General features: G+C 41.2%; 3 protein-coding genes across 3 annotated transcripts; 1 reads left to right on the top strand and 2 right to left on the bottom strand.

Annotated features, from left to right (window-relative positions):
• Nucleotides 1-338: 338 nt before the first annotated feature.
• Nucleotides 339-8,105, bottom strand: LOC121053534 (disease resistance protein RGA5-like). The gene is made up of 2 exons (XM_040520714.1): nt 7,729-8,105; nt 339-2,370 (listed from the first exon to the last, which is right to left on the bottom strand). The coding sequence occupies exons 1-2, from the start codon at nt 8,013-8,015 to the stop codon at nt 447-449; spliced, it is 2,211 nt and encodes a 736-aa protein (XP_040376648.1). The 5' UTR covers nt 8,016-8,105; the 3' UTR covers nt 339-446.
• On the bottom strand, nt 8,070-8,603 carry LOC121053442 (disease resistance protein PIK6-NP-like; the record flags this gene model as incomplete). Its single annotated transcript, XM_040520343.1, has 1 exon — nt 8,070-8,603. A coding segment is annotated over exon 1 (534 nt), but the record flags the coding sequence as incomplete, so codon positions are not given.
• A 3,975-nt stretch (nt 8,604-12,578) lies between these two features.
• On the top strand, nt 12,579-14,861 carry LOC121053441 (receptor-like protein 3). Its single transcript, XM_040520342.1, has one exon. It carries the CDS (start codon nt 12,675-12,677, stop codon nt 14,859-14,861), a length of 2,187 nt encoding a protein of 728 aa, XP_040376276.1. The 5' UTR covers nt 12,579-12,674.
• Nucleotides 14,862-15,928: the final 1,067 nt, after the last annotated feature.

Raw genomic sequence — 15,928 nt, 5'->3', positions numbered from 1 at the left:
TGTCAGTGGCGTGGCCAAACGGCTTGCCACGGCGTGGCAGCATTGTCTTGCCACTCCATGTCAAGACTACCACGCCACGTGGTGTCGAAAAGGCTGTGACAGCGTTGTCTTGCCACACCAATGTTGGTGGCGTGGCCAAAAGGTTCAGATTTAAAAATATTTTCCCCAGAGGTTTAGTAATAAAATTATTCTTAAAAAGGTTTAAAAAATAAAAGAATTTCCTCGGTGGACCTGTGCTGAGTTGGATCAACTCCCTGGAAAGCCTCTTCTATTTGGATGTATCAAACAACAACCTTACTGGACAAATACCCACCACCGTAATTAATGGAGATTCTCTGTGGTATTTACCTCTTATAAATACTTTGTTGTAATTTATATAGTACAATTTATTTTAAAATTGGAATCAGGTTTGGTATATACAAGTGTGATCAGTAGTTTCATGCCAATCAATAACCAAACCTCCCTTGCCGACAAGTGACCTCAATGGGGGGACACCTCGGGTGCAGTTGGATAGCGTTCCTTACCGCAGACACAACGCCCTCTCTCTCTGCTGCAGGGATGCTGGCGTCGGCCTTGAAGCCCCCAATGGAGGCAGACAATTTCTTGAGGTTCCGTAGGTGCTCGACGCCGACGAGGGCGTCAGCAGCCAGCCCTATTCCATCCATGTTGAACTCTAGCCTGAGATTCTTGAGCATGGGCAATGCCCCAGGCTGAAAGGTCAGGCAGAGTGCTTTGCAGGTGAATATAAGATGCTTCAGGACAGGAAACCCCTCGCCGGAGAAGACGGCTCGTTCTTGGTCCAAGCTAGGGCCGCGGATACAAAGGTCGAGCCGAACAAGGGCAGGCAGCCCTCCAAGAATGGAGGTACCTCTCTTCGACATTTGACCAATGCCAAGCTCCAAGCTGTGGAGGTTCTTCAGCTGGCTTACCCACTGAGGAACGTCAGGGTACCATGCTGAGGGGAACCATGCTGTGAGATAGAGCTTGCAGCCAAGACCGGAGACTGAAGACTGCAGCGCATCCATGTATGACCTCGCTGTGTCGTCGGAGCAGTCCCCGGAGCAGCGGAGGTAGAGCTCCTTCAGGTTGGTCAGGCACTGTAGGCCTCGAACGTTGTCCAATGAGCTCTCCTCCAGAATGAAGAACGCCAGAGAGTGAAGGGATCTCATGGTGGCAACGCCATCCGGTAGCCTCGCCATGTGTGGCAGGACGTTGAGGTAGGACAGAGACGGCAGCTGGGACATGTCTGATGGCATGCAAACGCCTGAGTTCACTTCAGTCACTATCTCCAGTGTCTCTAGATGTTGAAGCGCCCGGATCTGAGTAGGCAGCTTCAGCCCCACTTCGCTATGAATCTTGAGATACCGTAGCAGACACAGTTTTGATATCTCCGACATGTCTGCCTCCCTGGTCTCCTCAGAAACATAGGCAATTTGAAGCACTAGAACTCTGATAAACTTGAACTTCTGAAGACAGAGAGTCTGTTGTGGGCTCACAATTGTTGCCAGAGATCGAACTTTGGACAGATCAATGGTGGCAGGTATTGCAAAATTTGCAAGTTGGCTTTCAGAGTCCAAGTGGTTGACAAGCCGACGGACATTGTGAGTGTACCCTCTTATCCCCTGGGATGCACGTAGCATGGTCATGAACTTCTCTTCCGCGCAATACTTGCGAATGATGAGATCGAGCATCATATCGTGCACCCTGCAGCACAGCACCTCGTCATTGTAGCCGATCTCCACAGGCTGAATCAGGCTTCTGTTGATGAGCTCATTGAAATAGTACCCAGCGACATCCATTACCGGTTGAAGCGTCCGGCTCACAAAGCCTTCAGCTATCCATTGCCTGACCAAATCGTCCTTCCAGATTATGCAATCCTCTGGGTATGCCCCAAGGTAGAGAAAACATGTCTTGAGGTGAGGAGGAAGATTCCTGTAACTGAGGTTCAGGATCTGCCGCATTCCCTCCACTGTAGGATCAATTCCCAACTTTGAGCCAAGTGAATTCTGGACATGCTCCCATTCTTCCTTCACCTTGCCTGCTTGGCTAGCTAAAAGACTAGCAATGGTAATAATGGCAAGTGGCAAACCTCCGCACTTTTCTAAAATTTTTGATGAAACATCTTTGAGCTCACTAGGGCAAGCAACTCCAGGGCCAAATATTCTGTTAAAAAATAGTATTCTTGAGTCTTCATCGTTAAGAGGATTCATTTTGTAAATGCATTCGACCTGATAGTTGCAGCATGTTTTAGCCACGCTCTCAACTCGCGTAGTTGTTATCACTCTGCTTCCGCAATTATTATCTGGAAATGCACACTTTAGAACATCCCATACTGATGTCTCCCACAAATCATCAATGATAACAAGGTACCTATCAAAAAGTATCAGAGTAACTAGGTGAGCATCTTTGCATTAATCGTGTGTACCTTCCAATGAAAAAGTTTAAGACATATATCATTAAAAAAGAGTTTTTTTCCATCCTTAACGAGGTACCCTGAGCTACTACACTTTTCTATATAAAATTTGATACATTCTAGTACCTAAGTTATCAAGAGATACCAAATTTTACATAGAAAACAGTGGTACCTCTTCAAGGATAGTAAAATTGCTCTAAAAAAACTTTAAGACAGGGGAAGTAACCCACTAGAATCTCTGTCAAAACTGGAAAACTTCATTATTCTTTTTTTAAAAAATACAATAATGGTAATTAAAGTTGATCAACAATGTTATATAGGTTGATATACTTATAGGTTTGCCCCCCTTAAATTATATTTATGTATAATTCCTTTTAACATGAATATTTGATATTTAGGATAAAATTCAGTTAAACTTTTAAATTGCAATCATAAAAATAAGTACATAAAATATAGTAATTTATGATATTACAATAGTATTTGCTGTAACAATTTAGTAAAAGTAAGCATTTAAAAATTATTGATGGATAAAATTATAAAGGTTTGATCAAATCATGTCTCAAGCATCAAATATTTATGGCCTAGTTATATAACTTTCGACAAAAAAGTCTCTAAATTTTTTTTCCAATATAACTATAGTGTAGTCACTGCAATTCAATTGTATTGTAACTATGCTATAGTTATAATGTACTACTACCTCTGTCCAACAATAAGTGCATTTATGAAATTCAAATTTATCCTAAAAAATGCATTTGTAAAGTACTATTCATCATATCAATCATCTCATATTCAAATATCTACCCATTTTACGTCTACCTACGTACATCTCACTCCAAAAGGCCCGATGGCCCGACTCATAGCATGAGGTTCTGGCCTAGCCTAGGCATGGTACGATGCAACTGTTGGGTCGTGCCTAGGCCTCTGCCTTGGTATGGTGGGTTGGTCTGTCAAGACACAATCCAAAGATCATGGAGCCAAAATAGATGACAGAGTCAAAATAGACTTAGTTCAGCCATATAAGGCACAACCCAAAGAGATGAGAGATGCAAAAGAGACTTATTCCATCCATATAAGAGACGACCCAAAGAGATGAGAGAGACAAAATCGACTTTTTCTAAGGAGGATCATGGTGGGCTTTGGTGCCTTCAAGCTAGCCCATCACGACTCCAATCTTATTAGATCATGCCCGAGGTGTTGGTACAGTAAATTGGTAGGCCTGAGTCACCGACCCAACCCAACATGTAGGTCGAGTCGTGCTGACCCGACTGATCATGGTATGTTTGGCCATATATGCATACAATCTCCTACTTTGCCTCTATAGTGCTAGAAGTATAATTATATTGAGTCCATGAGAGTAGTAAGTATGTATGTAATCAGGATAGTTTTACCATCCTTAAGCAATTATCTCTATGTATCAAAATTTATGCTTAAAGTTTTGATGCTTTCAAATACAAAATATCTGAAGGTATCAATTTTTACTATAGAAAATATAGTATATGGTAGTACTTTCTCAAAAACAACAAAATTACTCATCTATACCATACAAAAAGACTCTAGTGGTGGTGGCAGTGAATCTGCCACCACTACTAGAGTCAATGACGCGTGAGCCCCAAAAAGGTTGCAAAGGGAGGGTGTACTGGGCCGTTGGAGAGGGGGGTTGCGAGGACGCCGGCCGACGCGACACCGGGCGCCGTCGCGAGGCCGCTCGACGGCGGCGCACTCGCTTGTGGGCGAATGCGCGTCGGCGAGGGGCTGCATGACGACGCCACCGACGCGCCGAGGAGGCGAGAGGAAGGAGAAAAATTAAAAATCCAGGCCCAGGTTGCGGCCTGGGTGCGTGAGGATGTTCACACGCGCGGGAAAAAGGCCGAATAGGCCGAAAGTTGAATCAAAAAAAGTCTAAATAGACCCCTCTGCTAAAGAAAATTAAAAATCCTAAAAGTGTGTCTCCTCTTTTAATTGATGTGCATGGCATATACACTAAAAGCTTGAGAGTAATAAGCTTATATTGGTAATAACATATTAATGATATTTTTAAAATATAAAAAATCTTGTTGCAACGTTGGAACAATTTGCTAGTCTAATTAAAAAGTTCATTGGGGCGTAGTGGCTAGGCAGCGGGATTTTTAGGTCGATTCCCAGCCCACATGTATGTAAGAATTTCTATCCCCACTGGCATGAATCTTGAAGCACATCCGACAGCTGAAAAATCAAAAGTTCTGTCCCCTACTCTGTCAATAGTACAGCAATTTATATTTTATATCCCCAATAGCGGGCAGCACGTCTGCAACCTCCCTACCTTGAGTTAGCTTTCCAGCCCACACGCGCATGCATTTCTTCCCCTGCCAGCACAAATCTCAATGCACATCCGACATCCGGAAAATTGAAAGTTCTCCCCTACTCCTATTTTCTGTCAACAGTAGTATAGCTATTCTGAATATCTATGGGAGTTTGATGCATGACCATATATTCTCAACTAGTACACTATTATTTAATCAGAAGCATTAGGAGAACTTTAATTAGAAGTTGCTTTTTTGAATACCGGTTCCTCAACATCGAAGTTAAATCTCTAAATCTGGCCTTAGCTGATTATACCTAGCATTGGTATTTTTGCTTCCTTAGAGCATGTATAATAGCCGACTATAAGCTAGCTATAAGCATATTTTAATGTGATAAGATAGAAGAGAAAAGAGCAACGGATTATAGAGTTGTAGCCAGCTGTAACATAGACTTCAAGACACATGTGTGTATGACAAGTGGGACCAGATATTAGTCATAGTATATGACTATTGTATGAACTGACTATTAAATTGGCTATAGACAATTTATAACCAGCAATTGGCTATACTATTGAACTTGCTCTTATGGAAGCCACTGTCTTGAGTCAAAATTCTCTCTCTCTAGGGTGAAAGCCTGTGGTCTGGCCTTTGCCGATTGGACCATGGCAACAACAACTGAACTTTTTTTTATCTCACTTATCATATTAAAATTTAACAATTTTATATAAAAATTGTTCTCTCAAAGACTGTGTACTTGACTTGACATATCATTTAACTAAACATGGCTCATCAATAGCTAAATCTGACAAGTCATTCTTCCACTAGCAAGATTCTAGCCAAGACACTTGAATTTTGGGCTTCAACAATCATAATTATACAAATTGTATATACGAATTCAAATTAGCTAATAAATTGGCTATCGTCTTTTCCATATAAATTATGCAATATTCAAATTACAATATCAATGAATTGCAAAAATTCAACTAAGTAAAAAGGAATACTATGGAATAACCTACTCAAAAAAAGATCTATGGGTCCCACGTGGATGGGACCCACCAGCCATCCCCTTTTGCAAATTTAGAGAGTGGGGATTGAGAGTCTGGTGGAGTGCAAATCAGATTTGAAGTTACTAAATCCGGCATGAATGACTAAATTTAGATTTGTCTAGTCAAAATTTAGTTATTCTCTTGGAGATGCTCTTAGAAATACCATTTTATGATAGGCTTTTTCATAAGGCAAGTGTTGCTTTTGTGGTGTTTGAAGATAAAAGACCATTTTTTTTGTTGTAGTTTCCCACACTTTTTTTCCTTTTCTAATAATAATAGGCATGTGTATCCTAGTTATAAAAAGGTTGTGAGTGGTCTTAGAGTTACTATGTCATCTGGATGTAATTGTCTAATATCAATAAAGTTGTGTTTATCTAAAAATAATTAACATATTGACCGTGTATTGCAATGGAATTTTAACTAAAAAATATAGTTAACCCATTATTATCATTTTTTATATACTATCTTTTAATTATTGCATACATTTTTTATTGACATGTGGATCCTTTAACCCATACCATCATTTATTTTTTTTCCAAAAAAGTAGGGAGGTAGTGGGGGTTAGTCCACTGCCATCTAAAGAAGTATGGAAAATATAGTTACACGGAGATCATAATAAGGGAACGCTCGAGCACATGATTAGTTCATGTTGTTTGGATGATCTCTTGCCATTGATCCAGATGGAGGTGCGCGGTATGGCCTACACGCGACACGTACCTAACTTCAATGGAATCGTCCCAACTCCCATAGTACTAGAATTATAGCACTAGAAACAAGACTCATTCAAGTTGACGAACTAACGCCTAGTGGCTTCTTCCTCAACTGGTCAGTATATCACCAATTCCGCATAAGCTTCTTTAGGGGGAAAATTCCTTACATGCCCTGAAACTTTTTTTCAATCCATTGTGTATCCTGAATTTTACCTCATCCCTTATATACCCTTGAGATTTTATTTTGATTCCCTCTATACCATTTCTGTTAGTTGACCCATTAGTTAACTGTTAAATATTTTTAAAATGACTATATTACCCCTCCTATACATATGTGCTACCTACTAAAAAGAATAACTTATACTAAAATAAAAGGATATAATCAGTTAATGCTAAACTTAAAAAATAAAACTTATTTTTTAGAAAAATATTTTTTTAAAAAAATATGATTAAATCCACACATTAATTTTAACTATGTTTTTTTAGTTTGTGATGAAATAATTTCGTCCCAAATGTTTTTTAAATGAATCTTTTTCACTGCATATTCGTTGAAAAGTAATTTTCAAATTTGATGGGAAGCTTGATTTGTTTCAAATAAATATTTTTAAATTGTTATGAAATTATGTTTTATTTTTTGAAAATATTTAGTAATTTATCTCTTATTGTATTCACAACCCAAATAATTTACACATCAAACATTTGACGCTTTTAGCAATACACCGAGGACACTAAAGTCATTTCTACAATAATTATCGGTCAAACTAACGGTCAACGGACGGAATAGGCATCTAAGGGATTCAAATAATAACTTAGGGGTATATAAGAGATCAAGCAAATCTCAGGAACGTAGAAGGGGTCGGAGGAAATTACAGAGGCATAAAGTGAATTGGCCCCTTTAGGTGATCATCTATGGACCAAGATCAAGTTAATGTTTAGCAAATAAATTTACTAACACTTGTATACTCTGCTCTTCCCTGATCGGATTTGATGGTAAATTTATCCTTAAACATGAAAAGGTAATCGGTATCGCTTCCCCGATCCAACTGAATCTAAAAATTTAAAGAAGCAATATGTACCTCTATTTTTTAAAAATTTGATGATATTGATCGAGTATCAAAAATTATATAATTATTTTGTTGTGACTTGATTTATTACTGAAAACATCTAAAGTATGATTTATAATTTTATATATTTATATAAAAATTTGAATAAAAATAAATGGTGAAATTAGATCATAAATTACCGGCATCAAATAAAAAGAAAAAGGGAGTAGTGCATACCTCTTGTGTAGCAGATGGCTTCTAATATCGTTAATTATGTCACGCACATCGCTGTAAATTGATGAAGTTCTCCCCTTGAGTTCGTCGACTAAAATCTTGCTTAGAAGCTTTGTTATGTCAGGGTTTTGTGACACTGATACGAAGACCCGGCAGTCGAACTCCTGTACCAGCTTACGGTGCACCGCGTTGGCGAGAGTAGTCTTTCCTAACCCTCCGAATCCAACTATGGAGACCACCTTGAGGTTGCTCGCCGTCGGCGGCTCCCATCCTCCGGCGGTTAGCAGCATTATGAGGTCATCTCTCGGCTGGTCGATGCCGACCAGGCTCTCCTCCGCCGCATACAGAGCTTGCAGGCGAGGGTCGACAGCCACTGCCGCGGCGGCGGCGGCGGCAGCGGCGGGAGTAGCACGGCCGGAGGAGGAGGAGGAGGGTTGGTAGCTGTACCTGTCGCGCCGCTTGCTGACGTCGTCGACGCGGGCCTTGAGCTCGCGGATCTTGCCGGCGATGCCGTGGCGGGCTCCCAGCGCCTTCAGCTTGCCCATGCTCGCCTGAAGGAAGCCCAGGCTGCTCCCCTTCCCGGCGCCGGCGGCCGGCGACGCCACGCGGATCCCGAAGTCGTCGATGCAGTCCTCGATGTCGTAGGAGAGGTCGCGGATCTGGTTCCCCCACTCCACGGCCTGCGCGTCGGGGTCGTCGTCGACGGCCAGCTTCTGCAGCGTGGTGTTCATGCTGCTCAACTCCTCCCGGAGCGAGACGATCTCCTTGCGCACGCCCTTCAGCCCGGCGTACTCCTTCTCGAGCAGGGCGGAGAGCTTGCCGATGAGCGGGCCCAGCACACCCGTGGCGGCGCTCACCATGGCATGCTCCATCGACATCGATCACCAAGCTTATCCTTGTAGCTTTGTCTATGCTCGATCTGCGCTAGCTGCTGGAAAACCAATAGCACTTCTTTCAATTCATCTCATATATACATATATACTTCGTACTCGCTAGTAGCTAAGCTTAGTTGACGCAGTTGCTAGATAGGTAAACGATTCATATATCGTGGAAAGTTCGGGCCCACCAAAAAGCCATTATAAAGACTTTATTTGGTTTCTTTTCTATAGATGGATCATACACAAATCTGCTGATGAGGAATTATTATTATTATTATTATTATTATTATTATTATTATTATTATTATTATTATTATTATTATTATTATTAGATACAATGATTTTGTTTATTTACAAAGTATTTTCTTTCATCCCAAAATAAACAAATCTTGAATTGGATATATAACACATCTTACTATTACGAATCTGAACAGTAAATAAATAAACCTATGATCAGATGTGACATATTCTAACACTACGAATCTGGATAAATTTATTTATTTAGGAAAGAAGAGAGTATAAAAATGGATGGGTGTTGACATAGTCATCATGAAGTATGGGTATTTAAGGTGCTTATGATTATCACCGAACACTTAAAAAAAACGAAGTAAAACTTAAAAAATACTATATAAGAATGTCCTTAAACATATTGAATTGGATTGCAACATAAAATTTGGCGTCTCGCACCTGCCTATATACAAGACTATCCTTCGGGAGATTTACTCTGGTCCAATAAAAAATATCTCGAGGTACCGGTACCTCGAGATACCAAATTATTACTTACCATTGGATCTACCTGAGTAGGATGTGCATCGTTAGATCCAACGATCATAAACGATTTGATGCCACGAGGTACTGGTACCTCGAGTTACTTTTTATTACTTTTTGTTGGACTGTAAAATTACTCTTGCTTCACCATTGTCATCGTCTGGTGGAGAAGAAGATCGATGCACTTTCAAGGATAACGCTGCTGCCATAGTGCTGATGAGTTGCCTCCTCCTCCTCCCACCTTCCCCTCCTTGCAGCTACTGAAATTCCTTGCAATTTTAGTCACTTGAAGCGTACCAATAACCCCAATGCACGCCATCGTTGTCATGGTGATTAAATAATGCTGGCCGCCCCTGATTTCACGAGAGCACAGCCGAAATGCATATGCCATTCTGACTGAGCCAACCCACCTAAAAAGACCGTATCGGATTCCCAGTTTTGTTCGACATTATTTGATTCCTGGAGAATATATATACGTAGAATATTTTCAGTAATGGCAGCGGCCTCGACCTCCGGCGCCGTACACGTATCTTTGGAACACATGAATTTTACAGGATTTTTAGAGAAAACTGTTCAATTCCTCTAATTTTCCTTTAAAATTTCTTCAAAGCGAAGAGACCCGTAATATTTCCCTCCTTTTGTGGTTTTCGCATCTTGTGTACTTCTGATTGGATATGTGATGAATGTTTCAAGAGGTTGTCTTTTTGCAAAAAAAAAAATCCTCCTTTTGAGTTTCCCTGTTTTTTCTTGTGATTGAATCTATGATAAATGTTTCATGAGATCGATTGTATGATTGGATCTATGATGACTCCAGCTTTTGTATTGAAACGGCTACCAAGCCAGCAATCAGTGATGGACCGAGCATCTCTCTTTTTATATACCATGCTAGCACATCCATGCCTGGGTCTAAGCGTCAATAAAAGAGATAACTGCTACAGCTATCTATAAATTTAGAGATTTGCTCCGGTCCAATAAAAAGTACCTCGTGGTACCGGTATTTCAAGATACCAAATCATTTCTTATCATTGGATCTAGCTAAGTAGGATGTGCCCTGTTGGATCCAACGATCATAAACGATTTGGTATCACGAGGTACCGATATCTCGAGATACTTTTTATTACTTTTTTGTTAGACCATAGAATTGCTCATAAATTTATCTTCTTCGTTCTCTCTCCTTTTCTCTATTCTTTACATAAGTCTAAATATGGCAAGATAAATTTTAAAGTCCGCTTATATTATTTATTATACTCGATCTGATAAGTCATTCTCCTCGGTGTCCAAATATAGTATTGATTCTAAAACTAGCGATGATGACCCTTTTAAAACTAGCACTGACGAGGGAACATGTAACAGTGAGGACCGTGAGGTACGCACTGTCCTCTACGTGTTCTCGGCTAGACGAGAACCCCATGACGTCATCTAGATGAAGTAGTGCTGCTTCTATCTTAGCCCTTATAGCTAGGCTCTATTCTTTTTTCATAAGATTTTATATTTTCTAAAATTATCTATTTAAGCGTACAAATGGTTGAATTAATTTAAAGGTTAAAAACTTAATCTAGAATCAGATAATGTATTAACTTTTATATAAAAAAAACTTTTACATGAAACATACAATTTAGTAGCTTTAAGGACGTGTCCATAAAACTCCAAAATCCATTATAGGAAACGAATGGAGCCCAAGTATTGCAACTACGAATTGTGATGAGTTATTGTCTACGCATGGCTGCATGCAGACTGTACTGAAGCTAGACAAAAACATGTATCGTTTTTTTAAAAAAATAAAAAACACATGAGATGTGAATTGTAATATCAATAAGCAAAAAAATAAATAATTACAAAACTACAATCCTAGAAGACTATAATAAAATTAGGAAAAGGAAAAACTATTCCACCACCACATGCTAATAATGTCTACATGTAAAAGAGCACGTAGCCTAGGGGTTACTAGGGGTTATAGCAACCTGAGTAGCATCCAGGGTACTGGGTTCAAATCTTCTATTGAGCATATTTCAAATTAGGTTATTTGAGGGGCTAAGTTCTTAATTTAAAAATCTTGCATATATCTGATTTGATATAGAGGCGACGATGGGAGTTGGTGTCGTGGCGACAGACAGATGGAGACACAGGCTCATTATCTCTAATGAGTTAAAATGCTAACTCGGCTCGTTACGAAAATGAAACGAGCTAGGCCGAGCCGAACTTATCACAAGTTGAACGAGCTAATAAGCCACGAGATTTCTGTACACCACTATTTTGCATATACGTAAAATGGTTTGGCTGGGCTCTAACTTCAGGAAAGGTAAAGTTAAAGCTGAAGTCGTGGCAAATAGGCGCTTAGCTGGCTAAATACATGCTGAGATCGTTACCTGAAGTCGACGGGCGACGAGGCCGAACCAGCACGGTCAGTTTGCCGTCCGGCTGCCTCCTCACGGCCGCCACGGCCCACGGTAGTGTGGCGTAGTGCCCCTCACCGGCTCGCCGCTGCGATGGACACAGAGAAGCTCAGATGATTAGAACCTGTGATACCAGAAATGTCACGGCTCCTCGCCACAGACTTTCCTGGGCCTCATTGAGCCGTGCAAAATCCCAAGAGCACAATTTGGGTGGCCAACTTGAGTCAAAAACTTCGTCCGCCATTAACAAGGCTGGGCCCATAATTTCTAGGCCCACAACGGAAGATTTTGGTTTGTAGGAGATCATCCCTACCCTATCCTGCCATTCTTCGAAATGATTTGGATTTGTGCGTATTCATCCTTTTGTCGTTTGATCCCTTATTTGTTGTAGTTTGCAAAACAACTCACTGCAAGAAGCAGGACGTGATTAGCCCCAGATGTTGTTTTCAGATAAGCAGATAGTTAGCTACTACATCCCAAATATAAGGCACACACCTGACACCAGGAAGGGGAAACCTCTATAGCATATAATCAAGAAAAAAAAAACCTGTTCATACGCCTTGGACTGGACCACAAATAGATGGATAGACATTGTTCCTCCCATGCCAGCCTTAGGATCACATGCTCTAATTGCCAAAGCTAGTCAGGAGTACTGAACAGAAAATGAAAACAACGTGCTAGATCGAGCACTTGAGTACTCTAGTTGTCACATTTTGTCAACTGAACACAAAATGCATATGCCTCTAGACTTGATGCGGTCTTCTATTCAAACATGCAGAGCCGCAAAGGTGTTTAAAACAACTATATTCAGCGAAGAACACGTATGCTTTCAGTTGTTTACATATATGCTCACAGAATTGTTTCATCTTTTTGAGAACATCAGCTACCATACACAACTTCAAACACTGTTATGATGAACGAGACGATGCAGAAGGCACATCATTCTCCAAGGGAAAGCAGCCTAGTGATACCTTCGTCTGACCTCGCTGCTGCTGCATTACTGCTGCTGCTGCTTCAGCTGCTCTCCATGGCCACCTCCACCATCGCATGCCTTGAGCAGGAGAAGCGCTCTCTCCTCCAGTTTCTTGCTGGGCTATCGCAAGACGATGGCATCTCCATGTCTTGGCGGAACGGCACAGATTGCTGTGCATGGGAAGGCGTCACCTGCAGTAGAGACGGTGTGGTCACTGAGGTCTCTCTTGCTTCTAAAGGCCTTGAAGGGCAGATCTCACCGTCACTGGGAGAGCTCACCAGCTTGTCGCGTCTCAACCTGTCATACAACTCACTCTCTGGTGCCTTACCGGAGGAGCTGATGTCCTCTGGCAGTATCGTTGTCCTTGATGTCAGCTTCAACCGCCTCAACGGGCACCTGCAAGAGCTGAATTCATCAGTATCGGAGAGGCCATTGAAGGTACTGAATATCTCAAGCAACAGGTTTACAGGAAAGTTTCCATCCACATGGGAGAAAATGAGGAACCTGGTTGCAATCAATGCGAGCAACAACAGTTTTACTGGGCACATAACTTACTCTTTCTGCATCAGCTCACCATCCTTCGCTGTGCTTGATGTTAGCTACAATCAGTTCAGTGGCAACATCCCCCGCAGAATAGGCAACTGCACTGCCCTGAGAATGCTCAAGGCTGGTCACAACAACATCAGCGGGGACCTCCCGGATGATCTCTTCCGTGCCATATCATTAGAGTACTTCTCTTTTCCTAACAATGGATTGCAAGGAACAATTCATGGTGCATTGAAGCTCAGAAATCTAGTTTTTCTTGATCTAGGGGGAAACAAATTCAGTGGCACAATCCCAGATTCTATAGGCCAGCTGAAGAGGCTAGAAGAGCTTCACATGGATCAAAACAACATATCTGGGGAGCTGCCATCATCCTTGAGCAATTGCACAAATGTTGTAACCATCAACCTCAGAAGCAACAAGTTAACGGGCGAGCTTGCAAAGGTTAACTTCTCCAACCTAACCAATCTGCAAGCTTTAAGTCTTTCCTCGAATCACTTCACTGGCACAATTCCAGAAAGCATCTACTCATGTAGTGATTTAACATGGTTGGGATTATCTTTCAATAAGCTTCATGGTCAGTTGTCAGAGAAAATACAGAATTTGAAATTTCTTACTTTTGTTTCTCTTTCCTACAACAATTTTACAAATATCACAGGTTCACTTTACATACTCAAGAACTTAAGGAACGTCACTAACTTGCTAATTGGGAGAAATTTCATGCATGAAGCTATGCCAGAGGAAGAAACTATTGATGGTTTTGAGAATCTTCAAGGTCTTGGAATAAATGATTGTGCACTGACTGGAAAAATACCTAGTTGGCTTTCAAAGCTCAAAAATTTGGAAATTCTATTTTTAAACAACAATCAACTCAGTGGACCAATACCAACCTGGATCAGTAGCCTAAACTTCCTTAAGAGTTTAGACATATCTAATAATAACCTTACGGGGGAAATACCAAAAGCACTGATAGAGATGCCAATGCTAAAATCAGACAAGATTGCAGACCACTCGGACCCAATATTCTTTCGAATACCAATTTATGTAAATCCATCTCTACAGTACCGCACAGCTACTGCATTCCCTAAAGCATTGAATCTAGGTGACAACAAATTAAGTGGTGTGATCCCCATGGAGATAGGTCAGTTGAAAGCACTCTCTTCACTCAACTTGAGCTTCAACAACTTAAATGGGGAGATCCCAGAATCGGTCAGCAACCTCAAAAATCTGATGGTCCTAGACCTGTCTTACAACCATCTGACAGGTGAAATCCCTTCCGCACTGGTGAACCTGCACTTTCTTTCTGAATTCATCATCTCTTACAATGACCTTGAAGGTCCTGTACCTATTGGAGGTCAGTTCAGTACATTTCCAAGATCCAGTTTTGCTGGAAACCCAAAGCTATGCAGCCCAATGCTTGTACAGCATTGCAATTTGGCAGAAGCAGCTCCAACCTCCCCTATCTCCACAAAGCAGTATATCGACAAGGCCGTCTTTCTGATTGCATTTGGTGTGTTCTTTGGAGTAGGTCTACTATATGATCAGACAATCATGTCCAGGTATATTGGGCAAACCAGTTAAAATAGAGCCAATCAATAATTTGTGATGTCTTAGAAGCATGAAATGCAACTTTGTAACCAAGCAGTCAACAGCTGCAACTCTCTTGTGATATTACTAGTATAATCATATCCAGCTGTGCAGTATCTCTAGTGATTTTCACTTAAAAAGGTATAGAATGTAGTAAAGAAAAATCTGTACTGCAGATTCATGTGAATGTTATATGTTGGGTGCAAATGCTCTTATACTAGGTTGTGATTATACGTACACGGTACACTGCATTTCATATTACAAGACTTTTTATGTTTATCTAGATTTGTATCTAAATTTGTTTATGTATCAACGAATATGTTTTGTACATATGTCATATCAATTTAGGTAAAATCAGAAAATCTTGTAACTTGAAATGGAGAGAATATAAAATTTTTGCTGAAATCAGGGGATCGCAAATCTGCAACTAGTGACACTACAACAATGCCGCAACGCGGTGGATCTGCCGAGCTGTTCACCAGGCGGCTGCGCGGATCAAATCAGAAGGGGCGTGAAGACATGGCTAACCTGACCTCGAGGCCCCCACTTCTCTCCGGGAGTATCGCCACGGCGCCGCCCTCTCGCTTCGGCTGGCCACGGCCTTGCGGAATCAGCCCGTCAGCTTGCCGCCGGCCGGCCGAAGGAGGTCGACGCGCGCTGGATCACAGTGTATGGCGGCCGTCTATTCGCCGAACACAAAGGTAGCCGGAGCCAGCCTTCGCCCGGCCGCCACCGGCAGTGTCTCCGGCCGCGCCGCTGCCATGGCCGAGGGCCCGAGGCCACGAGAAGCAACCGGGTCCACGTGAGACGTGACTGTGAGACGCCGGCATCCGCAAGAGCGGCGAAGTATTTGTAAAATAATAATAATAATTTACGAATAAAATATTTATATACATACTTTTTTTAATCTAAAAGTAGGTTAAAATATAAATTTTGGTGAAAAAAATTCCTAAAATCAACATTAAATTTAAGATTAAAAATTTAAATTTTAGTTTATAAGCATAAGTAAAAATAAAAAGACAAATATCACCATCCAAGCCGACGCGATAGACAACAAAATG

Source organism: Oryza brachyantha, chromosome 2 (assembly GCF_000231095.2).
Source record: "Oryza brachyantha chromosome 2, ObraRS2, whole genome shotgun sequence".
Taxonomy (NCBI): Eukaryota; Viridiplantae; Streptophyta; class Magnoliopsida; order Poales; family Poaceae; genus Oryza; species Oryza brachyantha.
Note: the sequence above shows the minus strand (reverse complement) of the source record. Positions and strands in the feature narration are given on the sequence as shown.

Coding starts and splice junctions, on each gene's coding strand:
- LOC121053534 (XM_040520714.1), bottom strand. CDS start 8,015: ATGCTGCTAACCGCCGGAGGATGGGAGCCGCCGACGGCGAGCAACCTC. Junction 2,371..7,728: donor AGCCATCTGCTACACAAGAG/GTATGCACTACT, acceptor ACTTTTTGATAG/GTACCTTGTTATCATTGATG.
- LOC121053441 (XM_040520342.1), top strand. CDS start 12,675: ATGATGAACGAGACGATGCAGAAGGCACATCATTCTCCAAGGGAAAGC.